At 42.8% G+C, this 12,040-nt stretch overlaps 1 protein-coding gene across 1 annotated transcript in view; it reads left to right on the top strand.

Moving 5' to 3' along the window:
• Positions 1-12,040, top strand: part of LOC126484867 (uncharacterized) — a 245,847-nt gene that overhangs the window by 176,851 nt on the left and 56,956 nt on the right. Inside the window, exons 10-11 of the mRNA XM_050108464.1 lie at positions 1,874-1,990; positions 4,066-4,190. Of these exons, the coding sequence (XP_049964421.1) occupies positions 1,874-1,990; positions 4,066-4,190 (242 nt within the window). The remainder of the gene's footprint in view (positions 1-1,873; positions 1,991-4,065; positions 4,191-12,040) is intronic.

The following is a 12,040-nucleotide window of genomic DNA, read 5'->3' as shown; positions in this document are numbered from 1 at the left end:
GCCACTGCACTCTCCACGTTGCAAGGTAATACCTGAAATTTGATATTCTGAGCACACTACTAACACTGTGGATTTCGAAATATCGAATTCCCTAACGTTCCGAAATGGAACGTCCCTTACGTCTAGCTCCAACTACCATTCCTTCTTAAACGTCTGCTAATTCCCGTCGCGCGGTCATCTTCACGTCGGAAATCCTTCCACATGAATCACCTGAGTAAAAATGACAGGACCGCCAATGCACTGCCCTTTTGTCCATGTACACGCGATACTACTGTCATCTGTATATGTGTATACCGCTATTCCTCGATTTCTGCAACCTCAGTGTAAATGATCTAGTAGTAAACGTCGGAAGCTCTTTAACACTGTTCGCTGAGGATGCGTTCTCTACAAGAAAGTAACAACGCCAGAAGGCTGTATCTGTTGTCAGAATGACCTATAAAGGATTGTTGAATGATGCAAGCTCTAGCAATTGACCCTGATCGTTAATGTTACTTGCGCATACGTAGGAAAAGAAATCCAGTGACGAAAAGTAACTCATCCACGAAACTAGTCTGAGCTTTTTCGACAGATTCCTGAGTATTGTTCATCAATCTGGGACTCTTAGGTGGTGAGACTGACAGAAGACATAGAGACGGTCGAACGAAGAGTGTTGCGTTTCGTTACTGGATCGTTTGATCGGTTCATGGCATCACAGAAATGCTCAACAAACTTCAGTGGCAGACGATATAAAAGAGATGTGCATCACGAAGAGGATTACTACTGAAATTTCCAGAGATTACTTTCCGGAAAGAGTCGGACCACGTATTACGTCCTTCGACATCAATCTCAACGAGAAATTTCAAGAAATTAGAGCTAACAAAGAATTACTGACAAACCTTCTTGCCACACGCTATTAGCAAGTGGAACAGGGAAGGGGCGATCAGTTAGTGGTATCAGAAATACCATCCACCAGACACCGTCAGGTGACTTGCGGAGTACTGATGCACATGTAGATTTCGCCCTATACGAAAGCTCATGAACTTCAGGATGAAACACAGTCCATATGCGCTACAAGAAAATTCCTACACTGATAGAAAAATACCATCGCCACAGAATGTAGTCATCGTGGAGAGCAGGAAAAGCGACAAGAAAATTCCTACACTGATAGTTGTCCCAGAAAGCTGAAAAATAAATTATAAGAATAGTCTGCTCCTACTATAGCACATCACTATGTTGCAATACAGACTTTGCCACAAAGGACTCTTTCAGCAAGATTGGCTGTTTTGCAAAGATTACCAGAGGTGAGCCATAAACAGTTGCTAACCCGTAAAGTGTCCTAGGGTCCACCCAGGCTGAAAAAAAATATATATATACATTCGCTGACGAACACGGGCCTTTTTATGGGGACAACGCATAAAATAGGTCGCCAAACCAGCAGGGTAATCACTCGAAGCAGGATGCACACATTCTGAAGGGAGATGTGTATCCCAGACCATGTCGTGAGGTCTCTAGCCAGGTCAGGTGGACAGAACTGGGTTCTTAACATAACGATTCGGGTGCAAAGTTGCAGCATGAGATAGACCTACCCTGTACTGCTACTGAAGGTTTCTTCTCTCCTGGAATTTAGACCACGTTCGTGGAATGGTCCTACAGGCACCATTCACCTCCGGATCCAATTCTTACTGACTGTTAGTCGTGATCTAATTTACTAATTAGCTGATTACATACAGTTTCAGTATTTGTTTGGCTATGGTACGTTGTTTTTCTTCGTAGATATGAAGAGATCTTACTTGTGTACATGAGTGTACCACTAAGACGACATAGGTAACTGATAAGCTGTATATTTTAGTAAATCTGTTTTACACGTTCTTAGAATAAACACGCTCTCTTTCAGGTCCCCTTCCTGCCAGTCTTCTGTGGACGTATATGATGGATTAGCCAGCCCTGGCTCTAAGCCAATCAACAGGGTTTGCAGTCCCAACACTCGACATGCCAGAGATCCTAGTGGCAGGTACGTTCTTGATAAGGTACGAGAAAACTGTATAAGGCGGTTACTAACACGAATCCGTCTCAGACGTGTAGAGTTCCCATTTATGATTTACCTGCATCATATTAAGGAAGATCAACACCATATTGACAGCAACAATTTTATTTTCTCGAAAAGTATCACTTCGATCTGGAACAGAGACACTATTATTACGAAATTCATGGCTCTTGACAGTTGAAATGAGTACACGAGTCACTGATTTTAGCAGGTTAGTTGTTAACAGCTTTTAATTGTTAACCAGTCGCTCGAACGAAATAATATCCAGCGTGGTTCTGTGATATTAAAAACTTTCAGGGACGGTAGATAAGAGTAAATGTAACGATTTTAGGTGAGGGACCCTGGTAAGGCCACGACCTAGTTGGAAGTTGTAAATTGAAATCGCTCTGATACCTCTAAGACTAGACATCTTCTACTGCACGCTCCTTGCTATCTGTACTTTCGGAGGAGGTCGCGTGGACCAAAGTAAAGGAAAAATGTGCAGTAAACACGAGCCTTGAAGTTCATACATTAAGAGAATGAGCTCTTGTTTATCTTTGCTGCTGTAAAACACATTTTTTCCAACGAACAAGTGCTAATAGCTCTCAGGTATGATATTTAGAGCCCACGTTTACTGGAAATTTCTTTCTTGTTACTGTAATTAAATCCGCCACAGTTGTAAAATACTTTTAATGGACGAAGCTTTAGACGACAGAAGTAGCTGTATACTACAAAATTTTCGGTGTCTCAGGTGTATCTGAAATGTAAAGTAACACAATAATTGTAACTTATTCTATTAAACAATTAAAACTTTAAAGTAATTAAAACTTAGAAATTAATGGAATAGTTTAGAAATAGCCTAGTAGCACTAGTAGGATATCATGTTTGCCCACTAGTTGTTTCGGCCTGGACGTAACGTCCTCCTACTATTGGGTATACTAATTTTTAATCATTTCATTGCCCGCCCTCGGTAGCTGAGTGGTCAGCGCGGCAGACTGTCAATCCTAAAGGCCTGAGTTCCATTCCCGGCTGGGTCAGAGATTTTCTCCCCTCAGGGAATGGGTGTTGTGTTGTCCTAATCAACATCATTTCATCCCCATCGACGCGAAAGTCACCGAAGTGGCGTCAAATCGAAAGACTTGCACCAGGCAAGCGGTCTACCCGACGGGAGGCCCTCGTCACACGCCATTATTATTACCATTTCATTAGCTTGTAAATTTAAACTTTTTAAATTTTTAATTGTTTAGTAAGGTTACAGTTTTAGTTTTACTTTAGAGTTCAGATAAACCTGATGCTGGGCCTAAGACCCAGAAACAGTGTCAGTGAATAGCGACTTCTGTAGTCTAAGTCTTCGGTCAAGAAAAGCAGATTACAGTTGTGGCAGTTTTGTCTACTACGAACATTTTGCAGAACAGTTGTAGATGCATTTTTTCCTTGTGTTGGTTCACACTACCACCTCTAAATATATGGAAAGCAAAGAGGTTGCAGAAGATGAGCGCCACTTAGAGATATGAGAAAGATCTCTGTTTGTAACTTTCCACTCGATCTTTTCCAGACCAAAGTTCCTCACCACAAGTTGATACATTTCGCTTTGTGGATCATTCTCGAAACCTTGTAACATAATCAAGAAATCGCCTTTTCCAGCCCGACACCGTCTTTCGTCAGATTACATATTTAACAGGGCACAACATGTTCGTTGGTAGTGGTAGTAATCTTTTGTAGTTCAGTTAGTTATGCCAGATCTACAAGTAAGCTGATGATGCCCGATCTCAGAACGAAACCATTTGTCTAACAAAGATTATTTTGGCTGAATGGATGAGCTGTGCTACCATAACATAAAAAAGACACACACTACTTTAAAAATCTATGAGCATTTAGCACCAAAAAAAAAGTCTCATCAACTTCATATAGTCACTAGTTGCCATAAATTCATGTTACGAATGCTGTTGTCGTTATAATCATAAGTTATTCGTTCTCCACTAAGCATTTGTAATCTAATACGTGATCAGAATGTCACTTATGACCGTATGACAGAATGTCAAGGCTAATCCGATTTGTCACAGGTTTCTGGATCAGCAGGCGTTTGTCTCGACGCAAAGCTCGCTGACGCTGGTCCTGAAGCGGCAGCTGCCAGCCGCGACAAGCACAGAGAACGAGTTCGTCGACGGTGCCTTCCTCTTCCACGATGGTGAGTACGTAGCTGCATCCGCTCAGTATTACGTGCATTATCTTATAGCGTGTGGATGCGTTTCTAAACTAAGATACAAACTGATAAATTTTTGTCGAGCTTCCACCCAACCACGTCTTCAAGCTTTCGGCTGGGTGCTAATAGGCCATTGTCAATCTTCGACTGACGTGAGATTGCTGCTCTCATTCTTAAGAGGGCACGCTATGCCTGTGACGTCACTGGTGCTCAGTCCAGCGCTATATTAGATTTCAATGTCAGTTTAGCTGCGAACTTCTCAATTTATTGAGAGTGTTGTCAGAAATTTTTAGGTCCATCACTTCTTCTAGAACGCTATTCCTAAAACCATATATCTGCGTAACTAACAGATGCCTAGTGGCACGGGACTCAGAGTCCTTATTCATAAGCATCTTCTACTATTGATAATACCCTGGGATGCCAGAGGTCGAAGAACGTCTTATGTTCTATACAGCGCCATTCAGTAATATGCACAGTCTGTCCGAAATTAATAGTCATCTTTCCTGTCATTGAAGAACGGAACAGCAAAGATGCTAGCTCCGTCGTCTCCTCCTCTAGGGTCTTCTGCTTACGTGTCTTCGGTGAATTTACACTACTGGTCATTAAAGTTGCTACACCACGAAGACGACGTGCTACAGACGCGAAATTTAACCGACAGGAAGAAGATGCTGTGATATGCAAATGATTAGCTTTTCAGAGCATTTACATGAGTTTGACGCCGGTGGCGACACCTACAACGTGCTGACACAAGGAAAGTTTCCAACCGATTTCTCATACACAAACAGCAGTTGACTGGCGTTGCCTGATGAAACGTTATTGTGATGCCTCGCATAAGGAGGAGAAATGCGTACCATCACATTTCCGACTTTGATGAAGGTCGGATTGTAGCATGTCGCGATTGCGATTTATCGTATCGCAACATTGCTGCTCGCCTTGGTCGAGATCCAATGACTGTTAGCAGAATATGTAATCGGTGGGTTCAGGAGGGTAATACGGAACGCCATGCTGGATCCCAACGGCCTCGTATCACTAGTAGTCGAAATGACAGGCATCTTATCCGCATGGCTGCAACGGATCGTGCAGCCACGTTTCGATCCCTGAGTCAACAGCTAGGGACGTTTGCAAGACAACAACCCTCTGCACGAACAGTTCGACGACGTTTGCAGCAGCATAGACTATCAGCTCGGAGACCATGGCTGCGGTTAACCTTGACGCTGCATCACAGACAGGAGCGCCTGCGATGGTGTACTCAACGACGAACCTCGGTGCATGAATACCATAACGTCAATTTACGGATGAATCCAGGTTCACTTTACACCATCATGATGCTTGCATCAGTGTTTGGCGACATCGCGGTGAACGCAAATTTGAAGCGTCTATTCGACATCGCCGAACTGGTGTATCACCCGGGATGATGGTATGGGGTGCCATTGATTACATGTCTCGGTCACCTCTTGTTCGCATTGACGGCATTTTGAACAGTGGACGTTACATTTCAGATGTGTTACGACACGTGGGTCTACGCTTCATTCGATCCCTATGAAAGCCTACATATCAGCAGAATAATGCACGACCGCATGTTGCAGGTCGTGTACGGGCCTTTCTGGACACAGAAAATTTTCGACTGCTGCCCTGGACAGCAAATTCTCCAGATCTCTCACCAATTGTAAACGTCTGGTCAATGGTGGCCGAGCAACTGGCTCGTCACAATACGCCAGTCACTACTCTTGATGAACTGTGATATCGTGTTGAACCTGCATGGGCAGCTGTACCTGTACACGCCATCCAAGCTCTGTGTGACTCAATGCCCAGGCGTATCAAGGCCGTTATTACGGCAAGAAGTGGTTGTTCTGGGTACTGATTACTCAGGATCTATGCCCCCAAATTGCCGGAAAAGGTAATCACATGTCAGTTCTAGTTTAATATATTAGTCCAATGAATACCCGTTTATCATCTGCATTTCTTCTTAGTGTAGCAATTTTAATGGCCAGTAGTGTACTTGCGTGATCTGTCCGCTGTTGTCGCCGATGTTGAAGTTCATTGTTTTTAAAGGCTTTCGTTCGATTCACTAAGGTCCTCAGAAAGGAACGTTTTTGTGCTGGGTGGTGATAGCTGGTGTTGTACTGATACTGGATCATGTGACTGGGTTTCAGATAAACAATGAGACTCCCACTCACATTTCGGCAGACAAGAACGTTAATGAACGCAATGCATTACCCGTCCATGCCACAATCGTGAACTTGATGAGATCATGTTGTTTATGTGGTCCTAGAATCCTAGCAGCTTTTCCCACGCATGGGACCAGACTTCAGAATTTATTACTATTCGGCAATGAATACATCTACACTTTGCAGGAACCGTCTCCAAAGCGATGTTCTGATAGCACTTGCTAAAAGGTTATCATTGGCTGGAATGAATGCGATTCCTATCGCGACACCCTCCATCTGGTTAAAATATTCTCCATCGTATAGAATGAAGCGACGTCAGCGTGTACTTAAATAAATCGACAGCAGAGTCATCAAAACTACAACACGGCCACAGCGTGTAACAGCAGAACGTACCCCTATCAACATGGTAGCGAGAAACATCGACGTGGATATCTGCAGAAATCAATGGTAGCATAACAGGGTCTGTATTAGTAAAAGGGAAAAATGTTTTCTGAGATAGCATTGTAAAAGAAGCGACTAAGGTAGAAACAGCTGTCAAAAGCCTCAATAAGAACTACGGTTTGCTGCCAACAACAACTTGGGACTTCGGCACAGGAAAATAGGAAGGTTGAAGTGGACGCAATGGATCCCAAACGAAATACGGATATCTTTCAATATATGGTGTTGGAGAGATCGTCAGTGACGTCAGAGGCATTATCACCGAGGCCCACGAGATATAGGGGCCTGCAACGAACTTATGACGTAACACTAGTCAGCTTACCCCCACACTTCGCGAACGCTCGACTCCGTGCAGAGCCCACGGGAAATCAGTGTTTCATTACAAAGGTAAACACTAAAGGTCTCAATTTTGTCGTATGCTATCGTGATGAAGTGTCCCTCCTCACACAGATGATAACCTTAGGCTACCTTCGAGATCCCCCCCATGAACCATGGACCTTGCCGTTGGTGGGGAGGCTTGCGTGCCTCAGCGATACAGATGGCCGTACCATAGGTGCAACCACAATGGAGGGGTATCTGTTGAGAGGCCAGACAAACATGTGGTTCCTGAAGAGGGGCAGCAGCCTTTACAGTAGTTGCAGGGGCAACAGTCTGGATGATTGACTGATCTGGCCTTGTAACATTAACCAAAACGGCCTTGCTGTGCTGGTACTGCGAACGGCTGAAAGCAAGGGGAAACTACAGCCGTAATTTTTCCCGAGGACATGCAGCTTTACTGTATGATTAAATGATGATGGCGTCCTCTTGGGTAAAATATTCCGGAGGTAAAATAGTCTCCCATTCGGATCTCCGGGCGGGGACTACTCAAGAGGACGTCGCTATCAGGAGAAAGAAAACTGGCGTTCTACGGATCGGAGCGTGGAATGTCAGATCCCTTAATCGGGCAGGTGGATTAGAAAAACTAAAAAGGGAAATGGATAGGTTAAAGTTAGATATAGTGGGAATTAGTGACGTTCGGTGGCAGAAGGAACAAGACTTCTGGTCAGTTGATTACAGGTTTATAAATACAAAATGAAATAGGGGTAATGCAGGATAGGTTTAATAATGAATAAAAAAATAGGAGTGCGGGTTAGCTCCTACAAACAGCATAGTGAACGCATTATTGTGGCCAAGATAGACACAAAGCCCATGCCTACTACAGTAGTACAAGTTTATATGCCAACTAGCTCTGCAGATGAAGAAATTGATGAAATGTATGACGAGATAAAAGAAATTATTCAGGTAGTGAAGGGAGACGAAAATTCAATAGTCATGGGTGACTGGAATTCGTCAGTAGGAAAAGGGAGAGAAGGAAACGTAGTAGGTGAATATGGATTGGGGGGAAGAAATGAAAGAGGAAGCCGCCTTGTAGAATTTTGCACAGAGCATAACTTAATCATAGCTAACACTTGGTTCAAGAATCATAAAAGAAGGTTGTATACCTGGAAGAATCCTGGAGATACTAAAAGCTATCAGATAGATTATATAATGGTTAGACAGAGATTTAGGAACCAGGTTTTAAATTGTAAGACATTTCCAGGGGCAGATGTGGATTCTGACCACAATCTATTGGTTATGAACTGCAGATTGAAACTGAAGAAACTGCAAAACGGTGGGATTTTAAGGAGATGGGACCTGGATAAACTGAAAGAAACAGAAGTTGTAGAGAGTTTCAGGGAGAGCATAAGAGAACAATTGACAGGAATGGGGGAAAGAAAAACAGTAGAAGAAGAATGGGTAGCTCTGAGGGATGAAGTAGTGAAGGCAGCAGACGATCAAGTAGGTAAAAAGACGAGGGATAATAGAAATCCTTGGGTAACAGAAGAAATATTGAATTTAATTGATGAAAGGAGAAAATATAAAAATGCAGTAAATGAAGCGGGCAAAAAGGAGTACAAACGTCTCAAAAATGAGATCGACAGGAAGTGCAAAATGGCTAAGCAGGGATGGCTAGAGGACAAATGTAAGGATGTAGAGGCCTGTCTCACTAGGGGTAAGATAGATACTGCCTACAGGAAAATTAAAGAGGCCTTTGGAGAGAAGAGAACCACTTGTATGAATATCAAGAGCCCAGATGGCAACCCAGTTCTAAGCAAAGAAGGGAAGGCAGAAAGGTGGAAGGAGTATATAGAGGGTTTATACAAGGGCGATGTACTTCAGGACAATATTATGGAAATGGAAGAGGATGTAGATGAAGACGAAATGGGAGATAAAATACTGCGTGAAGAGTTTGACAGAGCACTGAAAGACCTGAGTCGAAACAAGGCTCCGGGAGTAGACAACATTCCGTTAGAACTACTGACAAAACTCTACCATCTGGTGAGCAAGATGTATGAGACAGGCGAAATACCCTCAGACTTCAAGAAGAATATAATAATTCCAATCCCAAAGAAAGCAGGTGTTGACAGATGTGAAAATTACCGAACTATCAGTTTAATAAGTCAAGTTGCAAAATACTAACGCGAATTCTTTACAGACGAATGGAAAAATTGGTAGAAGCGGACCTCGGGGAAGATCAGTTTGGATTCCGTAGAAATGTTGGGACACGTGAGGCAATACTGACCCTACGACTTATCTTAGAAGAAAGATTAAGAAAAGGCAAACCTACGTTTCTTGCATTTGTAGACTTAGAGAAAGCTTTTGACAATGTTAACTGGAATACTCTCTTTCAAATTCTGAAGGTGGCAGGGGTAAAATGCAGGGAGCTGAAGGCTATTTACAATTTGTACAGAAACTAGATGGCAGTTATAAGAGTCGAGGGGCATGAAAGGGAAGCAGTGGTTGGGAAGGGAGTGAGACAGGGTTGTAGCCTCTCCCCGATGTTATTCGATCTGTATATTGAGCAAGCAGTAAAGGAAACAAAAGAAAAATTCGGAGTAGGTATTAAAATTCATGGAGAAGAAGTAAAAACTTTGAGGTTGGCCGATGACATTGTAATACTATCAGAGACAGCAAAGGACTTGGAAGAGCAGTTGAACAGAATGGACAGTGTCTTGAAAGGAGGATATAAGATGAACATCAACAAAAGCGAAACGAGGATAATGGAATGTAGTCAAATTAAATCGGGTGATGCTGAGGGAATTAGATTAGGAAATGAGACACTTAAAGTAGTAAAGGAGTTTTGCTATTTAGGGAGTAAAATAACTGATGATGGTCGAAGTAGAGAGGATATAAAATGTAGACTGGCAATGGCAAGGAAATCGTTTCTGAAGAAGAGAAATTTGTTAACATCGAGTATAGATTTAAGTGTCAGGAAGTCGTTTCTGAAAGTATTTGTATGGAGTGTAGCCATGTATGGAAGTGAAACATGGACGATAACTAGTTTGGACAAGAAGAGAATAGAAGCTTTCAAAATGTGGTGCTACAGAAGAATGCTGAAGATAAGGTGGGTAGATCACGTAACTAATGAGGAGGTATTGGTTCAAATGGCTCTGAGCACTATGGGACTCAACTGCTGTGGTCATAAGTCCCCTAGAACTTAGAACTACTTAAACCTAACTAACCTAAGGACAGCACACAACACCCAGCCATCACGAGGCAGAGAAAATCCCTGACCCCGCCGGGAATCGAACCCGGGAACCCGGGCGTGGGAAGCGAGAACGCTACCGCACGACCACGAGATGCGGGCTGAGGAGGTATTGAATAGGATTGGGGAGAAGAGAAGTTTGTGGCACAACTTGACTAGAAGAAGGGATCGGTTGGTAGGACATGTTTTGAGGCATCAAGGTATCACAAATTTAGCATTGGAGGGCAGCGTGGAGGGTAAAAATCGTAGAGGGAGACCAAGAGATGAATACACTAAGCAGATTCAGAAGGATGTAGGTTGCAGTAGATACTGGGAGATGAAGAAGCTTGCACATGATAGAGTAGCATGGAGAGCTGCATCAAACCAGTCTCAGGACTGAAGACCACAACAACAATAACCTTTGAGATATATTAAGATGTTCTTTAAATCTAGTAGAGAATCTTCTGACTATCTGTACAGTATATCTCACAGAACAATAGCCGTACGTAATGCGGTAGATACCCTAGTATGTCATGAGGTATAAACAAGGCTGGTTGCATGGTGTTTTCTCGTAGTCGCAGCCCAACTTTCACCGAAATCTTATAGAAGTATGGGATACAGTGATAGGAGCGTCGTCACGCATCCAAGGTTCCACGTTAACCAAAGCGATTACGTGGTTCTTCTTTTCTCATAGATTAGAATTACTTCCTTTTATCATAACTTCTTTGTTAATTGTGTCGGTGAAGCTGGCTTCATAGCCACGAGAGAATGCAATGTACTGAATCAGCTGATGTTCTTTATCCCTAGCTCCCCTGAAAAAGGGAATGTTGCGCATTATGCATAGTAATGACTTAAATGAGTCCTTTTTATATGGCACGGGATGTTTAGATGAACTATGAACTACCAAATCTGTGGTGGTGAGCTTCCTACAAATCTACTAATGAATACTGAATCGTACTGAAGTAATTATGAGGCCGAGAAAGGGTAAAGCTTCATAAACATTTTGTTGCATAGTAAACTGAGTGGTATTACGGTAACTTGCATGCAAGGACAACGCTTCTTGTCACAGAATCCCATAAGTCATTATGCGCCGGCTGCTGTGGCCGAGCGATTCTAGGTGCTTCTGTCTGGAAGCATGCGACCGCTACGGTCACAGGTTTGAATCCTGCCTCGGGGATGGATGTGTGTGATGTCCATAGGTAAGTTAGGTTTAAGTAGTTTTAAGTTCTAGGGGACTGATGACTTCAGATGTTAAGTCCCATAGTGCTCAGAGCTATTTGTACTTTCATTATGGATTCGGAGAAAATTAGACCAGAACTACGGAGAAAACAATCTGCAACCAGCCTTTATTATACCACATAAGATCGGGAAGGAATATAGGCATAAAGGACACTCTATTAATAGAATATACAATACTACTGGTATCTACAGCACTACGTAAGGTAACAGTCCTATGAGATACATTAAAAAACAGAAATTTCTGTGCGGATTCAAAGAACATCTTAATCCGTCTACCTCCAAGTCAGCCTGAAGTAACCATCTACGTGAGGAGTGACACTCCATTACAAATCTGCAAAATAATTTAACAATTCTTCACTGGGGAAGAAAAGTACATAAACTCAACATTCTCAAAGAAATCGAGATATTAAGAGAGAACTAGTGTCTCCAATGCATGGAGTTGAATG

The sequence above is a fragment of the Schistocerca serialis genome, chromosome 6 (genome assembly GCF_023864345.2).
Source record: "Schistocerca serialis cubense isolate TAMUIC-IGC-003099 chromosome 6, iqSchSeri2.2, whole genome shotgun sequence".
NCBI lineage: Eukaryota > Metazoa > Arthropoda > Insecta > Orthoptera > Acrididae > Schistocerca > Schistocerca serialis.
This window is presented reverse-complemented; position numbering and strand designations above follow the sequence as displayed.